The following is a 22230-nucleotide window of genomic DNA, read 5'->3' as shown; positions in this document are numbered from 1 at the left end:
ACCCTGGCCCCACCCAATGGCAACACGTTGAAAAACTTTGCACTGAGCAGCTCTGAACACAAAAACAGTGCAGAAGCAGCATAATGAAGAAGAGCAACAATGGCATGAGTGAAACAAAAATATTCCTGTTTACAGTGATACCACATTTTGGCTTGAATAGAAATGAACATAATTCAAATGGCAGAGGTTTGTACAAAATCTTCATGGATGACACTGATTGTACTAGGCTTCTGCCAGAAATAGGTCACTTAGGTTCTCACATAAGCCAGCACTTAGGCAAATAAAAAAAAAAAAAGGTAAATAAACACACAAAATATTTTCAGCCTTCTCTCCAAATGATTTATTGCTGCCAGAGCTCTAATCTAATTTTAGGTGAGCTCATCTTTTTTTCTGCCCTGGAGCCATTTTAACTCAATATTGCTCTCCTTCCAGAGCCACGAGAGAGTACAGGCTCCCTCAGCCACTACAGATGCTGTGCTGACATTTTACTTTAGCTGTTTGCTGTAAAAGTCATCAATATCGCTTCACTCCTGAAGAGACCTTTTCTAACAAAAATGAAAACAAATTGCTGGCATTAGATCGAACTTTGACCTCTGCATCCCAAAGCGGCGAAAGTAAGATCTGAACTCCTAGTTGTTGCTTTGAGAGCTTCCAAAAGCTCCTCCAAGCAGGCAAACTTTTTATTTTAATAAAATATTTCCTGAGCTGCCAGGCTGAGGCTGCCTCCTTGCTCCCGCTGCCGTAGGAGCCAGCCAGCAGGTCCAGCAGCCAGCTGGGCTCCTGTGGGCCTGCCTGCAGCGCAGCCGTCCTCTCTCCAAAGCAGCAGCAAGTGATGCGAGGTCTTTGGGGAAACCATTTCAGAAATCATCTTTTCATCTGCCTCCTTCCCATCTGTTCGCCCTTCCCACCCTCAGTAGTCCTGTACTACACTCTGTTTCACCAACACCATTTTCCTTCATATCTTCTTTTTCTGGCCCCTTGTTATCCCTGGCTCCTCACATGCTGATCTGAAGCTAAGGCTGTGTGGGAAGGAAAACTGAAGTCTGAAACACTTGTGGATTGCTCTTTTCTGGTCATACACAGCTCTTTGTTTTCCAAATACCAAGAGATGCAGTAAATCTGAACGATCCTTACACCACCTCCAAGAAAAGATCTGTAGGCAACTGCAAGCTGCTTCCTGCCACACTTAGCACATGCTGGGACCGTGGCTAGGGGGAAGGATGTATCAGAGGCCAAAGGGATGAACCAGCTTGCAAAATTGTTCTCAGCCATGTCTTAAGATCTGAGAATAGCTACACACTTAAAATCATCGCCACAGCAGGGAGCCTAAACTGTAGACACAATGTTTTCATTTTTAAACAAGAGATAAAAATAATGCTTCCAACTGAGCAGGCAGCTGAAAGAGCAAATTGCAGGAAAAGATTGATGTGCTACATATTTTACACAAACTCCTTGACTCATGTTTTCCAAACATGTAAGGAAAATGATGCAGTAAACACTGAAACAAATTTAGCGTTTGCATCTCTGCATTGTCCATACTCACACATAACAGCTCCTGTGCCACAATATATCTTTAAAACTAGGATTTTCTGATGATCACACAGCTGGATCTTCTCCAGAACATCACTCACGTACTTCAGACCATCTCTTGTGCGTATCACCTACCATAATCTCCACTAGGCTATGGCTGTAGCATTAAACTGATAAATATGGTTTTATAACACAGTAGATACAGATAACGTCATATAAGTTGATTTGCACTTTGTTTCAAAGATCCACTATACAGAGATAATAAATATGGTACCAGACTGTCAGGCAGGAGAAGCTAGAAGAGACAGATGACCTTTGTGCAATACTTCACCCTCCTCTCTCTCAGGAATGTATAATACGAAGGTATGAAAGCAGACACAGTCAGTCACCACTGACACCGACCAAAATGTCACCAATTTTATTAGAACACAGAGCAGCATAAAAAAAAAGAAGTAATGAATTGCTTAGTTATAGCTGTGTTTGCTGTGTCTTCGTCTCCCTGAGCGCCTGAGAGAGTGGAACAAAATTGCCAGCAGTCACATTACGGAGATAGGTTGACAAGCTGGATGACCCCATAAGTCTTGTTCACATCTCATGTCTGGGCTCTTGACTTGCATCTTAAATGACTTTCATATCAAGGCTTTTGCAGGGAATCTGCTTTGCCATTCTAAAGGGTTTTTGCCAAACCAAGATTGAACGATGAAAACTTTGTCCTACCTGGCACATCTCAAAAAACAAAATCCTCCCCTCCACCTCATCCCCCTACACCTGGAGTTACTGTTTGAGACACCCTATGAGGGAAGGTATGCACTAAAGAAACAGACAGCAACTTAAATAAACAAATCTCAAACACCAGAATCGTTTATTCCCTTGAAATGCGACGGCTCCTTCACAACCACAATTCCTACTCTCCCCCAACACACACCAGCCCAGCTCTCCCTCTGTCCCTCTTACTCTGGAGTCATCCAGGGTGGCATGACACAGCAGGAAAAGAGACCGGTTCACTGTGAGACCTGCTACTCACTCTCTTACAGTGTAACGGCCCCCCTTCCAGCCGCACGGCGCTGCGGGCAGCTGTCCCCACGGCCACCAACCACACACAGCCTTGCTGCTCCTCGGGCCCAGGGACAGCACAACGTGGTGGAACACACCCAGAAGTGGCCCCTTCTGCATCATCGCGCACCTGTCTGCTACGTCGGGTGATACAAACATGTGAGGATTTGCCATGACGAAGGGCAACCACAATGGCTGGCTTGAACGTGCGCTGTGACTGCTCACACCAGCTCCCTCTCAGCTCTCTCTGTGCCCAGCCACATGCAGCATGGACACTGAGGACACAGCATGCAGGACAGCATGGATGGAGGATGCAACATCTGCTCTTCCACTGCTTGGGATGTCCAAGCAAAAGGTTTCTCAATTTGCAATTTTCAGTGTATTTTCAAACAGAACAGCAACCAGCTTTCCCCACTGCTGTTCAGTTAAAGCACAACCAACAGGTTTCATCTGCAAAGGCACTGTGAGCAGCTGAGGAAATGAGTACCAGATGTACATACCTGCTTGCTGGGCAGTCTGGGCGATCTGTTGACTCCGCTGTGCGTTGTACTGAACTGAGGCAATGGGTCTGTACTGCTGAGTTGTTGAGGTAGGGTACTGACCAGATGGGTAATAATACACTGGCATCTGCAAAGAAAGAGAACAGTAAACTCTAGAGATCAAAGATTCATAAAATAGAACAAAACAGGGAGGGGGAGCAAGAGTTCAAGTCAAGCATATTAGTGGGGTAACACTAATCAAGAGAAGAGGTTTGCCTCCTGTCTATTCAAGAATTGCTGCTTGCTTTTGGCCAGGAAAAGGGCTATCAGTGCCCACATTTCATTTCAGATACTTTAAGAAACAGGAGGAAAAAAGAAAGAATTTTAATTGAAAGAGAAAAAAACAGAAAGGATTCATAAAAAGCTACATGTGTATACCAAAGAAAAAATATCACCGTAATGTTTTATCACAGTAAAATGTCAAAAGCTGCAGAAAAATGGATGCAAACACCACCTTCCATATCAACATAACACATACAGACAGCATGTTGAACCATTAAATGAACTCTGGAGGAAATGGTCCAGTCAAAGCAAGGAATGGCCCGGAGTACAAATACGTAGAAACAAGATGGAGAGCAAAATGGAGTGTGTGCACCCTTAACACTTGTAAGAAACAATTATCAAATTGATGCTTCTGATTAACAGCTACATCCCTCCTTACAGAAACATTTCCCTCTAAAGCCCTTCTCGCACTTGGGGTGAAAACAATTACAGTTCAAAACACAATCATAGCTGTTTTCTTGCAGGAGCTGACGGTAGGCATCAAGTCAGCAAGTTCTGCTAGATGGGCTTATTTTTTTCTATTATTATTGTTGTTACAAAGCAACGTGTACCACATCTCCTTATCACACAGGTGAACATGAAAGTTTGAGGGTGACTGGAGCAAAAGATTTTTCCTATACATGTCACACCACTGTTACTGAGACATTTGAGCTAAACAGCTTTCAACTGACCCTTCACAAGTTCAAAGCTCTCAAAATTTTTCATTTTCAGCTGTCAGGGATGCTGTAGGCATCTGATAGAGTTTGGCAGTGTATGGTATGAACAGACTGCAGAGGGACAAAGGCTTGGAAGAACATTGCTTCTCTCACAATTTCTGCCACAGCTGTCAGCATTTCTTAATAAATCATACTATTTTTTTCTCACTTTGTGTGTAGCATTTATACTACACAGACATATGCATGGAGTCAGACCAAATGCTTTTATATTTTTCATGCAAAAACAAGAACTATTTTTGTGACTTTTATTTGCCTGATACAGATGACTCAACCTGATCACCCATACAGTTGGCAGAGTAAAGGTAACTACATCCTAAAGGTAACTACTGGTAGGACATTGTAAGAGAGATCAGAAATTTTTCTTGGAAATTCTCCAATGCTAGATGAGGAAAAAAATGGCATAGACACAAAAGACTAGGTGAGAATAGGCTATGGATGGCTACTTGGGCAAGTAGAAGCCTACTGAATGAGTAACTGTGGTGGGAGAAGGATTTAGGATTAACAAAGCTGGACTGGGTGGTGTTGCTGAAGTTAACCCCACAGACCAACTGACAGTCAGTAGCATCTGTCAATCAAGAGGCCGAACACCCATTCATTCTTCAAGGTCTACTGATTTTCTTTTTAATTTAATTTTTTCCCCTCCCTCTGGTAATATCAGCCTGATTCAAACAAGTATGAGAAAAACAAGGTTTTGACTGGAAAATGTTGTAAGGTATCCTCCCTCCAGACAATACCAAGTGACACCTAATGGCTGCTGCTGGCCCTCAAGCCATTTGTTTTGTTAGTGACTAATGTAACAAAAACAAAATGCCTTTGTAGAATGGACACCACCACTATGAATTTGTTTCTCTGCAAAGAAAAGCCACAAGGAATAGGAAAGTGGACCCAAACATTTAAGGCGCAAAATTATTCTTTAAGCATCATAGCAGTGTAAACTGTGGATCAGGAGAGTTTAGTGTGATGAACTCATCTCATGGACAGCTGATTGTTCTCAGCGACACTCTACTACAGGAGGCTTGAAAGAAATGAGATTCACTCTAAGTCAAGTCAATGCAAATAGTTGATCCAGCCCTGGAGCAGGGGAACAGAATAGACAACATTTCAAATATTCTTTATTTTCTATTACTATATTCTACAAACTAAAGAATATTAAACCCCTGTGGAAACACTCACTTCTCCTCCCAGCAGCTTAATCTCACTTAAAGGATTTATTTGATTTAACCCAACTTCTTCATTTTCCTGGTGCAGACAAGCCCCTAGATATTTAAAAATACATAAGCATTTGACAACAATGAGAATTATTTCTTGGGAAATGATTGTATAGGTATTAACCTTGAAACATAACCTCAAGAATCTATGTTTTGAAGTCAGGTTTATAGTTGAACATGCTGAGCACAAAACCAAATATGTACACTGAAGCATACACTTATTTATTTTTACCACACACATAAAATCTCGGTGTTAGTCAAAGGGTTGTCTCCCTTTCTCTCATTTTCTCAATTCATTGGAGTGCATTTGTTATGCAACCCACTTAAAAGTTTATGAGAGTGCAATCTATCAGCATGAAAAAAATGCTAGTAGTAGAAGAGTAAAAAAAATTATTTTACTTATAAAGATTAATGCATGAATTAGCCAGTAGTGATGAACACATGACACAAAAAGAAGAGGTTTGGATTTTGGTAGGTTTTGTTGTTTTGGTTTTTTGTGTGTGTGTGTTTTGTCGTTGCTGTTTTGGGGTTTGTTTGTTTGTTTTTGGTTTGGTGGGAGGGGTTCTGTTGTTTTTTTTTTTTAAAGCTCAGACATTAAAAGAAGGGCTTAGTTTAAAATATAGACATGGTCTAAAATAGGTCTTTTATGCTTGACGGGCTTGGAAGGATCCATTCTCATTTATCTTGAATACATCTCTGTGTCAGCAGCTGAAACGTTATTTTTCCTTTCTGATTCTACTTTGGTGAACAGTGGAATTAGAGGGATCAGAGATAACAAGTATCACTTACATCATCTACTCTGATCCTCTTGAATTTTTTAGTTTCTCATCACATCAGTGTTACTAACACCTTTACTTCTGTGCTCTTCAACAAAAAACATTACATTTCTGTAGCAGCCTACCAACACGCCAAATTATACTTGAATTGCATTCCCATGAGAAATGCACAATCAAACCTTCAGCCTTTTGCTTGTATAACATTTTATTTACAGAACCAGGAAGTTTCCACAGCATTAACAAGCATGCCAATGCAGCTATATGGTTACCCTAAAAATAAAATAAATTTACCAAAAAAATGTGCTTCTAAGACCATAACCTAAATAATTGCCACCTTCTTTAGTCTAAAAGCATAGTTTTTTGATCTTAATCGTCGACACTGTGAAAAATAATTTTTAGTAAGATTTTTAATCATTACCTTGTTTGTAGGCTGACCATTCCACCATGTTCTACTTTTTCTCTCATATACAACGCTTTAATTTAAATTGTAACAGGACTGGGCAAATCACTTCAGAGACACTCATGAAATGGCACAGAGAGACATGACTTTTTTTCTCTTCCTAATGTGCTTTGTCCCCAGATGATATGTAGAGACTCAGTGCAGTATTGGCTTTCTGCTTTGTTCTGTCCACACACAGTCTGGAACCCATGATGAGGCTGGGTGTCTCTATGGCTGCTCTCTAGCAGCACCCATGAAATTCAATGGTATTCATTGTTTATTTCACATTTTTAGGATGATTTTACTTTCATAAACTGCCTCCCTACTGGCTTATATCTTGATTCAGCCATTGGATTGGTATTCTACCTTCTCTTAACACTGCTGATATCCAGTAAGGTTTGGACTGGCACCTTCATCCAGATGCTGACACCATTGCTAATGCAACTGTTACAGTCGCATAAATGGGAGTGAAGAAGACAAGAGAAACCCCAGTGATGCATGGACACATGAAGGTACCATTTCTTCCCAATATCTAACTGACAGGGATCAGTCATTCCTCAAGGCTTTTTCTCTACCTCCCTGCCCCCTCTGTAATAATTACAGTAACAGGTAACAAAAAATAATGACTTGTAAGATGTCGTCCAATATAATTTTCAAAGATCATCAAAGAAAGCCCCGCTCATTTGCAGTGACTCCCCAGCCTTCTTCATAACAAGTTTCCTGGAGGAGACATGCTGTGAATAAAGATTTTGTCTTAGGGTAACTACAGACTCACGGAGCAGGCTTCTGCAAAGAGACAGCTAAAATTAATGATGACACAAAATTAATTCAGGTGAAAAATCCCTCAACATGTTAATTACATCTCCAGGCCTCTCCAAGAATTCATGCCATCTCACTTTTGGATATCACTTTTCCAGAAAGAATGAGTCAGAGATGAAAATAACTTTTAAGGGAGGATATCTTTTCCCACTAACATAATACTTGCATTTTTTCCACTTCTTCATTTGCAGAGGCAAAGACAGGCACCACTGATAAAGTACTACAAAGCAGAATGTGGACCCTTGTTAAAGTATTGGGCCCATAAGCGCTACAGAAAAACCATCAGAAAGAGAAGAAAATTGAAAATAAAGAAAGCAAACATATGTTCGATATTCATGACAGAAAGCAAACAAGCGTTTGCTGCTAGAGGTCCCTTTAGCAAACCCAGAGTAATGGTTGGGTCTTGGGCTGGTTTTTTTCTTTTTCCAATTGGCTGAACAAAGAGAAATCCTTATTTTTGATTTATTAAATCATGATTCTGTTAAGCTGCAGAACACCTGTGATGAAAGAAGAAGCAAAAAGAAATGTAAAGGATTCTCTCACCACTTAGGCATGTCATGTCAAACTCAGCCTGCTTCTGCTTTAATACAGACTGGGAGAAAGAATCTTGGAGAGCAGCTGTAGAGCCACATTTAACTGAACTTTAATAGAAAAGCTAGTAATTTAAATGCAGTACCATCGGGTGTGTAGGAGAGTTTCTTTCTCCCCCTTTCACCTCCCGAAGGAAATTATCATACTCACAGGATCTCCACCCAGGTTTTCACTGCTATTTTCCAACAGCATACAGGGTACCACAGCCAACCTTATCAGCAATGCATTTACAGGAACTAATTAGCCATTAATGTCATGCCTCTTTTATACTGGTATAAATTCAATAGCAACATTTAAGATATAAGAGTGCTTTTACATTGATTGCATTGCATTGATTAATGCATCACATAATGTTTTCCTTCCATTAGCATCCTTATTGCTTTCTTTTTTTCCCAGAGCCTGCCTCAGACCACCTGCTTTGGTGTCTGAGAGCAGCCTTACTACTGCATCTGAGCCCCAAAGAGTAACAACAGCTGACTCAGACAATAGCCACTGCCACAGTGAAGCTGTGCCATGGGCAGGACAAGGATTTGGGATCTACATGCCATGTACAGAAAACAGTGCTCTAAGGCTAGAAGAACTACTATTTTCCAAGGAATCACTCTTATCTTTTTATAGGAGGGATCCCCTATTTGCCGTACATGTGCTGCATGTAGTTATCCAAACCACTGTGCCACAATCTAGGACTGAAGTGAAAGAATTAAAACTTGAAATGTCAATCAGAAGCTCCCGTCTGTGTGTGCAGATGCAGAGAGGGGCTGCCCTCCCTCCTTTCTAGCAGACCAAGGCCACTGTGCTTTCAAGGGATAGGGGCATGGGCAGCAGCCACTAAACCCTGCCAGGCCCTCTTCCACAGGTATCTGACAAGGATTTTTTGGAACAGCAACAAGCTGGAGATGGATGATGTCTGCAGAAGCAGAGGAAACTGTCAGCACTGCATTTCTCACCTTTCTACACACCCCCGAGGACAAACCATTCCCCAGTAGAACAACTGAAGTTGTTGCAAAGCCAAAAGATATTTTTCCGCTGTCAGTAACTTTCCACTTTGTTAAAACGTAGGAGGAAAGCAGCTGGGGTATGGACAGAGACACAGTGACCACTAAATGCACCAGTACTGTACTGGTCCTACAGCAGACTGTACATGAAAAGGCACCTCCTCATCACTTGTCCTCTGAAGAAGTTAATCCGCCTCCCAGTAGCACCAGAGCAAGGATTAACTTGGAAAACAGCTCCACCAAGCAACACTACACCGTGCTGAGTGAAAACCCTGCACCCTGCTGCGCACGCAAGGGTGAAATCCAACACTCCCACTGCAAGGCTCAGCCAGGGGCAGGAGCTGTGGCCAAACCCGCCCAAAGCAGCCTATGCCACGTCAACCGAGGCGGGTCTAGCAGAGACCCCAGGGCGAGCTGCACATCTGGTCTCACCCGAGGGGGTGAGGAGGTGGCGTGGGGTCTCTGTCAGGACAGGCAGCACCATCCTGCAGCCCCCTCAACTCCCACAGCAAACCCTGGCCAGCAGAGCTGGGAAACACATCAGTGCCTGCTGTGGTGGCAGCCTGGAAAATGGAGATGCTCACATTTACCTAGTTCACTAGAAGTGTCATGAGGTTTGACTAAAGGATGCTGGAAAACACTGGGGGTTGTACATGAGGACCAAAGCCTGGACAGCCTCTACTTAGGAGACACAATCTAGATGGGAAGATGGACTCATCAGGGAATTTTGCTCTTTAGGTCATTTTTTTTCCTCCCAAATTTTAAAAAAACACAAAACCTGCTACATTTGGCAAACTGTGAAATATTTTTCTAGCAATATTTTTCTAGCAATATTTCCAATTTTTTGTAAAAGAAATCACATTATATTGAACTTCAGCTCCTTCAAACTTGTTTTTGGCAAGCCTTCTCCTGGAAAAAATAGCTGCACATTTTTTAACAGAAATTATGGATTGCAAAACCCTCTATGGGATGTCAGAATCCAGGAGTCCTCAGATTTCTTTTATTGTTATTTAGTGATCTAATTAAGTAGATCCTTAGCCCACTTAAAACACTGTAACAGCGAAAATTTTTCATTCCTATGGCAATGCAGAATCCCATTAATAAGCACAACTGGAGATTTTAAGTAAGAAGCAATAAACAAAACCCACCAAAAAACAACCCCCAACCAGTAGGGTTTACAATACATTTACATTAAAAGAAATGGTGAAATTTTTTACCTTATTCTTGTATTTTTAATTCCAAGGGATAAAATGAAAACAATAAAAATGCTATTAATAACATTTAAAGTAGAATTTAAATGAAGTTATTTATAATTGGATAAAAGAAATTTGTCTTTTTAATGTGTATGCCTTGAAAATTGGCCAGAAAGTCATCTGTGCATTTTACTTTTTGACAGTAATCACTTTCAATATTCCGTAAAGGTACCCAGGAGACAAGCAGAGATGTTTGGCAGTGAACAGTAAAACATAATCAGTCTTCAGGAAGACAGTTAAAATTACTGATCTGTGACACCTCACATGTTCAAGTCAATTAAATATGATTAACGACTACCTGGGCTGATGTGCACATTGCTCTTTTGGTATATGTACAGAGAAAAAGGAGTATGGGCATTTACTCACCCTCCTCCTTCATATTCATGTGCAGATGTGTCATGGAGTACAAACATATGTTCAGAAAATGTTTTGAGGAGAGGCAAGGCATTGATGAAACCCAGGAAACAACAGAGCCTTTGCAAGTTTCCTGCCACCTAAAGACCTGCTAAACTTTTACTGGGGAAAAAATAAAAAATATCTGGAATGTTTATATTCCCTTCCTGATGTTACAAAGAGCACCGTGCCGAAGTGGCAGCAGAGGTTTTGCCTACCTGAGCAGGTGGCGGTGGCTGTTGCACAAAGCCCTGGGGCGGCGGCGGCTGCAGCACTTGCTGGGACACCGGTGGTCCTGAACCCGTAAAGCCTCCTGGGGGAAGCTGCTGGCTCGGGGAGGCCATGATGTAACCTGTCTGCTGGGCAGGCTGCTGCAGGATTGGCGAGGGGTACACGGGGCCAGAAGGCGACTCGGGGTTGTCTCCTGATGACTGACGGCTTAAGCTCATCTGGTTAAACTGCGCTGTCATGTCATCTCGCTGCGGGGCAGAAGGCAGGAGAGAAGGATGGAGACATGATGGCTGCAGCAGGCACAGGAATTAGCAAAGCAAAATAGGTCAGAGCATGAGGGGGGAAAGGAATCACTCAGCTCCAATCCATGCCAAACTTTGCATGGGTATCTACAAAAATGGAGGCAATTAAAGTGAAAATCACTATAAATACCTTGACAAAGACTTCCATACTGTAAGGTAAATGGGATCATTTGGCAAAAAAGCCAATTATTTTGGCTCTTAGCCTGCCACACTCACCTTTAATTCCAAAATGACAAGTGAACTTTACAGTGTTCAAAAGAAGACATTTTAAATGTAAAGGGCATGAAAATAACATTATGAATACCTCTATCCCCAAACACAGAATGTGTCAGCCAAACACATGCTGGTAATTTCAGCCATGTTTCAAATTGATCCCAAGAGGAATTCAGTAGGATTCAGGTGCAGATCTTTCCCTTTTTGGATTGTTTTGAAAATCCAAGGTTGTAAACATAGAGAAAGTGAAAAAAAGCTAAGCCTAATGTTGCTATTTCAAGGCTTTTTATTCTGTGTTGGAAAGAAACAAGTTCTGTATTTGATCGAAGGGGGAAAGAAAAAAATAAATATGTGGTAGGATAAACGTACCATATAAAGTCAATGGACCTCATTACATGCTAGTAATAATACAGGCATTCTGAACTGTATCTGTTCATTCTTGCAAAAAGATTCATATTGTTCAATGCTGTCAAGTTTATTTTATGGAAGTCAAAGATTTACAAATACAATTCTAGGCATCTTCATTTGGGCCCATATCATAAGACTTTTAAATACTCAAAACTCCATCATGTAATGTGCTGATTACAGACAGGAAATAAGCACTATAAAAATGCTTTTTGCTCAGAACATCCATATTATTTTTTAAAAGAAGCCTCTTAATATTGTTAACAGCCCTGTGGTATTCATTCTCCAAAACCATCCTGCACAACGTATTTAATGGCAGGAAACTTCAAACCGTGTTAAAAATGAAACAAAACAAAACTAAAAAACCCAAAAAGTTTGCTTGTGGAAAGCACTGCTGGGGACTCTACAGAGACTCCCCCTCACAACTGAGAACAGATGTCATGGATTAATGTTTTAAACACTACTGACAGATGATCAGGTGGTTTATGGAAGTAATGCAGTAATGCTATTAACTTTACCATCATCCTACATTCATATTCAGACACATGAGTTGTCTCTGTGAAGTTGTTCCTTTAAAAAGCTAGGCTATTCGTTACCAGAATGGCAAATGACTGCTAACAGATTCTACAAGAAACTTCACTGAGCCAGAAATGCCTCTAGATTTTCAGAAAAGAGAAAAAAGTCTTTAAACACCTATAATCTATACAGTGTTTGTATAATGGAATGTATATTGAAGGTATTAATTCAGATGAAGTTTCACTACTGAATTAGCCAATAAAAATATTACCCTTCTTGTGACTGTCACTAGGACAACCTGATATTCCTGCAACACACTTTTCTAGAGAATTAGCATTGAGACATGCAACTTTTGTTAAGCACGGAAAATTTATTTTCCTTAAAATGGTATCACTCATCTACTAGCCATTAATAACATTATTTTATCTGCAGGGATCCATTCAGCTTTGTTTCCATATCTTACTGTAACTATGTGACATTGGGGGAAAAAAAAATTCAGTCATAAACAAGATTACTAGAGCAAGAGAGAAAAACAACAGAAAAAAATCTCACAGTGCCTCTTTAAAATGTCAGCTTCATTTTAGAACAGTATAATCTTAGTCCTGCAAGCAGCAAACCAGAATCAGGCTCCAGAAGAACACACTCTATTTATTTTCATTATACACGTCCATTGGTGCATTGTCATGATGTACAGCACACCACATCTTCTGCAGCTGGTTCACTGCTACTCTCCTTCCCAAGTACTCTGATATCACCAAGGAATAAATCCAGGCAGTGGGTTTAGTATATGGATAAAAGAATATAAAATAAAAAATAATGATTTCTGGAGGTCTCTTCTCCTGCCTTTGCAGACATGAAAGAGGGATAACCCAAATCTCCCAAATAGGGATAACCTATTCAAGTTATTAATTTAAAATCCCTTGGTATTAAGTGAGAAGACATAAGCTCCTACCAGCAGGCACAACGAAACATTTTTCTGGAGGCTCTGCTAAGCAGGTAGAGAGCCCTGGTGTAACATCACCCTTCAGGTTAGGTAACCAGAATCAGTGGGAATGCTCTTACAAAATGCCTGTCAGTACCAAAAGCATAAAGGAAAACAGGTATTTAGACAGGGTTCTCATGTGGGACACCTGTTGCAGGGCTCCCCGAGGCTCTTGGACACACATATTCACACCTCCAACTTCAAGGAAACAAAAAGAAATAAAAAATCTTTAGTACCACAGAAAACTGCTGTGTTGGAGAGACTGGCAGGAGATGCTGGGGAGGATAAGAAACTGCTGGATATTGAACTGACTGAGAAGATGGCTGCATTGTCTGAACAGGCTGCAAAACAAGCACAGGGAAAGACAATAAATTCCACCATTTAGAGAAAAATAACAACCACCACCACCACCACCTTTGTTATTGAGAACAAAGATCTCAAACACAGCTCTGAAAATACAGGTGACTCATCACCAGCCTGAGTACAAGAGGTCAGGTATTGTGATTTTAGTCTTCGTTTTAGTCTTACACCAAACAATTATTACTGGTAATTCTGCCTCTTTTCATGGGTTTGATGGCTGTTAGATTAAATATAGCCGCAGCTATACCTTCTTACTCGTAATGTGAGGCAAAGCCAAATTATGATTCTACATTTAATTTACCGAGATAAAAATGGAAAGCAGCACAGCATAAGTGTATATTTGAATTTTGCTGTTAGTGACTGATTTAACTCTGAGTGTGTCACAGGCAAAAGAATAATGATTGTAAAGCTGCTTTGGGAGAACACAAGAGTTTCAAAAAATGACAAGGAACAGGCTGTGAATTACCAACAGACAGGCCATCAGCTTGGAGCAGATGTTTATCTAAGTGAAAAAAACAATTTTCCACAGCACTATTACCTTGGAATAGCTTTAGTATTCCTTTCATTTTAACCTCTCATGTAACTTCTTGCATAGGTTTGGTACTATCTTCTAAAACTGTGAAGACCCGATCAAGTAATAGGAGTCATAATCATGTAAGTCCAAACCCAGTAAAATCAAAGCAACTTTACTGAATTTAAATGCTCTATTTCTGCGTAACCTGGGATGAAAATGTGCCAAATTATAAAGCTGCACAAGAACCACAGCAGATCTTGGCTGCTCCATTACTAAGCAGGATGTAGGATTCTTGCTTGAGTAGTTCCCTCCGCCTGCTCTGCTCTGGGAGAACAGGCATGCAATCCACAAAATTAAGTTTGAACAACACCCAGACCCTGCTGCCCATGCTCAGCCACACCTGGCCATATGCCACAGCCAGCTCAGGGACCAGAGAGCCAACATACCATGTGCTCAAACAATGTCGCTCTTCCTGCTGTAGCTCCAGAACTTCTAGCTCAGAGCAGGATCATGGCCAGAACACGGGCGTAGGCAGAAAACCACCAATCTGGGGCAGAGGTGCTTGGAGACCACCCATAGATTGGGCCCAATACAACTGGACATGAAAGGGTTTGTAGAGCTCTTGCTGTACTTTTATTCTTTGACTCAGGCACACTGTTGTCAAAAGAGAAATGTCCCTGGCTCTTTGGAGAGAATTACAGACTGCACTGGTTTGAAAATGAATGCTTTAGCTTCCACTAATGGGTGAATTTTGCAAACTAATTTTATGTAGACATACACCAACTCACTTAACAGTACTTTTGAAAATGAAATCATCCTTGAGATAAAATTGAAGATGTAATCTTCCCTCTCTGCTTTATTCATGTTGAAAATAACATCCTGATATTCAGTCTAGATGCATTCTTCCCTTCTACCCTTTAAGTCGTTCTTGATATCCCCAAGAGCTCCTTCTTTTTTTCCAATGATACCACACCTACCTGTGTGACAAGGTGACTTGCCATTTGCTGCTGTGGCTGTTGAACCTGTTGAGGCTGCTGGGGTGAAGGCTGCTGCTGAGACTGTCCCACCATCTGGCTCCTCATTGTCTGCTGGCCACTGGGAGGATTGTATATTGCCGGCGTCCCATCAGGATTTACAAATGGTTGACCTGAAACAAAACACCCAGCCCTTGCTGAACACTTTTAAGAACATACTGTTTCCTGTGTGAAAGCAAACAATTTTGCTTTAACTGATCACTCTTTAGCTGACCTGCTACAAGAGTAAAGTGTTCATCACTCAATATCTCATTAGAGTAATTACAGTATCAGACATCTCTTTTTTTTCAGGGAAGACAGCAGATATTTGTTTAGGCAGTATGATTTTCCAAGGAATGGGTGGAAAGTTACCATGGCTGTAAGATGATTCAGATGCTATGGTTACTTAAAATCATTCAACGATGAATCAATTAACATTAAAATTGAACTTTGGAGCGAACACTGAAGGTAGAGAATGTTCCCTTACATTTTCCTCTCATACAACAGCAGTCAAATGTACATAGCTACTTCTAAAACAATACAGTTTGTAGGAAAGGGGAAAAAAAACAAACCCACACTTGTTACTAATTTATTTATTTACACATTCTAATAACACAGTGCTGTACTTTTGAGAGCTGTGCCCTATATACTTAGAGGAGCTAGAACTCCAGTTTTCAAGGAATCAACTCTTAAGGTGTATTTAAAAATCTCTTATATACAAGAAAAATTCAGTTCAGAGTTCTGGTAAATTGTTGAACTCATTTTGCTTCAGATAATCAAGCTGGGGGAAATAACCTTGTAAAATCAATATTTCTTTAAAATAAAAAAGTTTACCTAAGTCATTGTCTTGAGAACAAAAAAGAAATTGTATTTCTCTGTATGAAAAATGTTTTCCATTACCTCAGTTCTCTTTTCATTTCCATCATAAATCTGTAAATCAAAGGAATTATAAATGGTTTCATGAGAAAAAAGAAGCAGTTTTAGCAATGATGTGATAACCTTTAAAGCAGGTAACTAAAGTATGAATATCTGAAATAAAAAGGGAGATCTGGAGGAGTTCAGTGACTTAGAGCAACAGTGAAATAATGAACTTCTGATTTGTACCCTACACAGAATCTCTACCTGTTCTATCTACTCCTCAGCCTTTCAGCTTCTCCCCCCAATGAATCATGGTCAGAAATGCATGAGGAACACTGGCTAAAGAACCTTGCCTTCTCTCTCTAAAGCATCAAGTTTCTAGATGAACTCAACACCACATTCACGCTGAGAAAGGTCATGAGTGAGTGGAAAAGAAGCACGGCGCAGTTCTGTCTATTGATTTCCTGATTCTTGCTGTGAACCCACTGGGTGACTATGGCATGGACTCCCAAGCTTTGGGAATCTCAAGCCCCAGAAGTACTTTAAAAGACTGAGTGAGTAAGATAACACGCTCCCAAAGCCTGTGTCAGATGCTCAAGGGAAGCCAATAAAGAGTATTTCCTGTGGCTCAATGAAAGATGACAGAACTGAAAGTGTAAAGTCCCAGCAACACTTTTAAAGATAAAAAAAGACTTCTCATGAAGAAGTCTTGAAATCAGAAATGAAAAGGAGAGATCAGAAGGTAACAGGGAAGACATTTGTAAGTTATGAACTGTGCCCCTGACAGAAGGGCAAAGATTGCAATGTCATTTCAAGGAGTACAAATGAAAAGTAAATGCTCTTAAATTGTCAGAGCGGTTAAGGAAGAACATGTCAAGAGGAATCCTTTAAAGGATGAAGCAGGCTGATGAAGTAAGTGAAATGGAGAGCACAGCCACATAAATGGTTCTTTGCCAAAGCAAGTAAGAAGCTTGACTATCTGGGAAGGAGAAGGGTAAAGCAGAGGAGAGAAAATAAAGGAAACCACAGATATGGAAAAGAAAGTGCGGATTCCCAACACCTGGGAAGGAGCAGAGTGTTATAATCAGAGCAGGAAGATATTGACAGCATCTCTAGATGCCATTAGAGGCTTGCACAGTCAGTGACTATGCAGTGTGAAAGGAAGGAAAGATCTTTAAAGGACATGGTGTTATGATCAAAAGAGAAAAAGACTGGAAGTAGCCACTCTGCAAGAGAAGAAAGAACTAAAGAATGGGGTTACATAGGATAAGAAAATCTATTCATTACAGGAAACAAAGATCCTTTTTCCTTTTCTTTCAACTGTCTTCTCTTCACCTCTGCTTCTGACAGCATCCATCACTTTGATAGTTGATCACAGCATCTAGCAATCTAAATCTCCTCCCCATGGAGCTTCTTTTGTAATGTTTCCCTAATAAGATGCAAAGATTCTGAGCCCAAAGAGTGACTATTTTGCAGCATGTATTTTACTGCATGTGAAAAACACAGCAGATGCTGAAGTACAGTCTGCCTTCCAGCACAAGGTAGCAGCATGAAGCTAGAAGTTTGAGACAAGAATTGTAGGCTTTTAAAGAATCTGCTCCCTCCATTTACTTTATTATGTATATATTTACACGGGAGCCACAGAAACAAAACACAAGGTTTGAAACAAACACAAAATAATATATACACAAAATACTTGCTCCCTGAATGTTAAACATACAAACATACAAGGGTTTCCCAACGATGCATCTGCAGACAATGAGGCACACGAAGAGGGAAGATGAGGTTCTCTGGTCTAGTGACAATACTGGAAGGCATTATACCTATAGCAGAAAAATAAGACTCCCTAGGTACCAGGCAAAAATCTAAACTAGCTGCTGCAATTTGCTAAATTGACAAGACAGATGTAGGAGATGTTTGTCTTACACAGCTCCTCTGGCTTTCAAGTGTGGTGAGCTCCAGCCTCTGTCCTTGCCTGTCCAGGAACAAGCAGTATCTCTCAGCTGTTTGTGGGCTCCAAGCAGCATCAATTCATTTGTTTTTCAGTCCTGTCACCTGAAATACAGATGACTCCTGCCTAGGCCTGCTGAGTTTTGTATGGATATGGACCATATGGTGGAACACAAAATGCTGTCTTCTGTATTGATCAAGAAATTTCAGTGTTTCAGACAGAACTGATAACCACCAAAACAGAAATAAGCAGATTAATATAATGATGGATCTTTTCCTTGCTGACAGTATTAGGCTCTCATGTCAATAATGCAGAAGCTTGGAAAAAAGTACACTTGAAGAGTAAAGGTTTGTGCAAGTTACCAAGTCACCTCTCCAGAAAGAATTTACCAAACTTATCACATTCAACTCTAAACAAACAAGAACTCCTCCTTGGTTTTAAATATGCTGATAGATATTGATGAGCCCCAGATATAAATATCTAAAAATACCTGTGGAAAGACTGGCTTAATAGTTTACTAAGGCTGTATTTTTCTTAAATGCTGCAACTTTCTTGACTGAACTATGACCAAAAAAATTATACTTAGTAGTGGACACACAAATAAGCTTTAAGTATTTCCACCAAATAGTGGAACACAGGGATTTAATACCCATAAAATACAAGTTATAAACAAAAATCCTCAAAGAAAACACTCCTGAATGTTCTATTAAGGACTTTGAAAAAAATATTCTGGAGTTCAACCCTCAGCTCTCAGTATAATGGGAGATACATTTCACTACAGGCTTTCTTGTTTTAAACCCAGCATAACTCAGCTAAGGTTGACAGCACAGCTAGTCAAGGTCACTGGAATAGTCCAAACTACTGAAGAAGCACCGCAGCCTCAAACTCTCTGAACCTTTTTAACACTGACAGTACAATACAGTGGGGAGTAACAGCACAACATGATCCAGACTTCATCCAGACCAAGGAGGCAACAATTTGCCTTACACTTTCAGCAAGCACCCAAATTCAAACTGAAGAGTTTCTGAAGCTCTCACAGCACTTGGGAGCTCTAGCATTTAGGCACTGCAAGTGTTGACTGTGAGCTGCAGTGATGAAAACTATCATGAATCGAAGAGTTACATCTTGCTCTTATCACAAACCTCACAATTTAAATACAATTACTAATCATACAGCTTACGTAACATTAATTCTGAAGTGCAAATTCAAATGCAGCCTTTAAGCCTTGTGAAATTCTGCTGTTAAGCACAATCTCTAAGAATGTGATGTTACATTTTGGTTGCACCGTATCTCAGCATGCTTGATATAGAAGAGCATCTGTCTTTATTGATGCTAACAGGATCTCAGAGGATTCACTGAGAGCCAGGGAGTGCCAGGACTGTTGAATGATGAGTATCTTGTCTGGGATGGAGCAAGTGTGTTTTGTATCACTTCCCACCAGCTATGCCACAACAGCCTCAGAATCGAATCTAGCTTTGCCTGCACATTTGAAAACAACCACTTCCCAAACATCATTTCAATGTGTATTTGCTCATAAAGTGCCTCCAGAAAAATATGTCTAGAAACAAGAAATTTGCTGATTCCCCAGCAGACATCAGAAACACCAAAGGGCAGAATCAGGCAGGAGAGAACTGTACTGACCTGTGTGTGGGTTGAGAAGGATACTGCCAGGCGGTATCCCTGCAGCTTCAAGTGGAAGAATGATATAGCTGGTGTTGCTGGGGGCCACCTGGCCACTCATCCCGTTCTCAGGGTAGGACACGCTGCCTGAAGAATTGGCCGCTACCCCGGGGACAAGAGATGCACTTTGGAGAGGCTGATGTATTCGTGACAGTGATCCTGAGGAGCCAGCACTGCTGGAAGACTCTGAGCCTAACAGGGAGACATAATCAGAGCAGGAAGCGGGGTTACAAGGGACCACAGTCCCCACCAGATAGGGCACGTACACAAGGACAGCCCTCACAGACTGCAAAGGCACGCATCACTCTATGCCCACCTAGCAGGAGCAGGATTTTCACTCCCTGCTGAACCCAGCACCCAGTGGTAACTTTTACAACCCAAAAACCCACCTTCCTCATGCAACATTTGCTTCCCTCCTCAGCCAGTAAGTAGACTTACCAAAGAGGAACACAAAATCCTCAGCATGTATTTATAATGCCAAGGTACCAGTTCATAAGATATAAAAACGAAACATAGTGTTTATACATGAAAAAAAAACCCAGAAAACAAACAAAAATGTAACACAAAAAATCACCAACATTCTCTGTAAGTAAAATGCAACAGCAACTGAGTTATCAATCTAGTCACAAGGTAGCTGTGCAATATTCATATTAACTTAAAGCTATCTGATGCTACCTAAGAATTTTGCCACTTTGGTTTTTCAACATCAAACCTAATAAAACGGATCATGCAAGATAAATCAACTATGCTAAACCACATTAGTTCCTGGAAGGATGGGAAGACACATTATTTTAAACCCCAAATATAATTTCCAAACTTCGGAGATACTACTTGATTGGATTTTAATTTGCTTCACATAAAAAAGACAAGAATCTCTGGGAGCATAAGGCTCAGGTGATCAGCTTCCTTAAAGCAGATGGTATGGATGCTTCCTCCCCAGAGCAAAGTATGTTTTAATTGCTACTTATGTCATTTTACCTGAGTGCGCTGTCTGTGCACCTAACCTCCACAATGTTCACCTGCAGGTACAGACTAAAAGCAAAGACAGAATTCAGACTTCTGTTTAGAAAACTACTTTGAGGCAAATTATATCCTTTCAGATATGGGATACTGTAGGTAGACCCTGCAGTAGACTGCTTAGAGCCTCAAATTCATTTTCAGTCAAATGCACTAGAAATTCATTTATTTTCTCATATTTAAAGAAATTAGAGCAGAATAGGTTTCTTCTGAAGAAATCACACCAGCATCCTGTTACTTCGCAGAGGATCTTTCCACAGATTATTGCAGGTAATGTCTTACTGCGTAAGACATTTTTTTATCCATCTTCTTCAAACTTTGTATTTGTGCAGCAGCTACTACAGACACAGTCCTCTCTATAAGCTGTGCACTATTTGCCATCAGCAGGACACTAAATCTGCTTCTCAATATCTAATCAAGAAAGCAGAAGAGATTTCCAAGGAAAATTTTAATTTCTATAAATACACTTCAAAGTTGTATTAGTCACCGTATTTTCCCCCTCCTTGTAGACTGAGGTTAGAAATGTAGAAATATTATTCCTGAAGAAATAATTCTATTTATTAGATCATTTCAGATTTCAGTGTTTCTACAAATTGCAGAGTTATTTTTGGAGGTCATCCTCATCAAACTGCAAGTAGCATTTGGCATCTTCCTTGCAATTGTAAATGCAACTGCTGGAGTTCAATTTTCCTTCCAGATCAGTTTCAAGTCCTCTGCTGTATTTCTCTGGCCTTTCTACATGCACTTCATGTTGCTTCTTTTGAGCTGTCACTTTACTTTCTCCTCTTTTCCTCCACCTTTTGAATTCAATGGGTCAGAAAGCTACCTGGAGATGGTAGTGATGATGAGATTTCTTAAACCTCCCATTATTTCGAAGCATGTGAGTAGTATCAAGCCCGAATTCAGACTCACTCCACTTTTTGTGGTATCCCAATGAAATAACATTGGCATAAAAGAAGATTGCAGCTCTGATACTCAACTGTGCGGTGTTTTTTTTTCTTTCCCCCTTTCTGTTGTTTTTATGGCAGAATCATGTATTGATCTACACCAGCTTCTGTGTGATACAAGCCAGAGGACTGCAATGAATCCAGGTGTACTCATCACATGGAAGCAGTGGAAAATACTTTGAAGCTATCACCTCACATTGGTCAAGCTGATAGCTTTGAAATGTCTGCCTTAAAAGATCGAGATCTGCTCTCCCATGTCAGTAGATCAAGTTAGTGATTTTGAAATAACGCAAATAAGTCACAAAACTGTATCAAGAATTTTCTGAATTGAAAAAGAAAGTCCAGAAATTACTACTTTACCAATTTTGCCCCCATTTATACTGTATAAGAATGATCTATTTTATTTTATTCCATTATTCTAACTTACTTCCTATCATTTTAAGTCTAGACCTATTAAGCCAAGTAAATTCCAACACTAATGTTTGGAAATTAACACCAATTAATCTTGTCTTTGTAGCTCTGATTAGCTGTTTTCACGCTGTCTAAATTTGGAATAAGAAATCACCGTATAATGAATTCAGTACTGTAGAAAAGGGAAAAAAATAAACTATCTGACTTTATTCAGATTCATATTAAGAGATGTCTTG

The 22230-nt window shown here is 40.3% G+C and overlaps 1 protein-coding gene across 39 annotated transcripts in view; it reads right to left on the bottom strand.

The window, feature by feature from the left end:
• Positions 1-22230, bottom strand: part of ARPP21 (cAMP regulated phosphoprotein 21) — a 142555-nt gene that overhangs the window by 33808 nt on the left and 86517 nt on the right. For 19 of the 39 annotated variants that reach the window (XM_019285500.3, XM_039549597.1, XM_039549595.1 and 16 more), the window contains 6 exons: positions 19581-19811; positions 15095-15264; positions 13480-13584; positions 10813-11115; positions 10166-10171; positions 3084-3210 (listed from right to left, as the gene is read on the bottom strand). In XM_019285500.3, coding sequence (XP_019141045.2) covers positions 3084-3210; positions 10166-10171; positions 10813-11115; positions 13480-13584; positions 15095-15264; positions 19581-19811 — 942 coding nt within the window. Of the gene's footprint in view, positions 1-3083; positions 5192-10165; positions 10172-10812; positions 11116-13479; positions 13585-15094; positions 15265-19580; positions 19812-22230 lie in introns of all 39 variants that reach the window. The other 20 variants (XM_039549605.1, XM_039549607.1, XM_039549610.1 and 17 more) reach the window with 8 other exon arrangements.

The sequence above is a fragment of the Corvus cornix genome, chromosome 2 (assembly GCF_000738735.6).
Source record: "Corvus cornix cornix isolate S_Up_H32 chromosome 2, ASM73873v5, whole genome shotgun sequence".
Classification (NCBI taxonomy): domain Eukaryota; kingdom Metazoa; phylum Chordata; class Aves; order Passeriformes; family Corvidae; genus Corvus; species Corvus cornix.
Note: the sequence above shows the minus strand (reverse complement) of the source record. Positions and strands in the feature narration are given on the sequence as shown.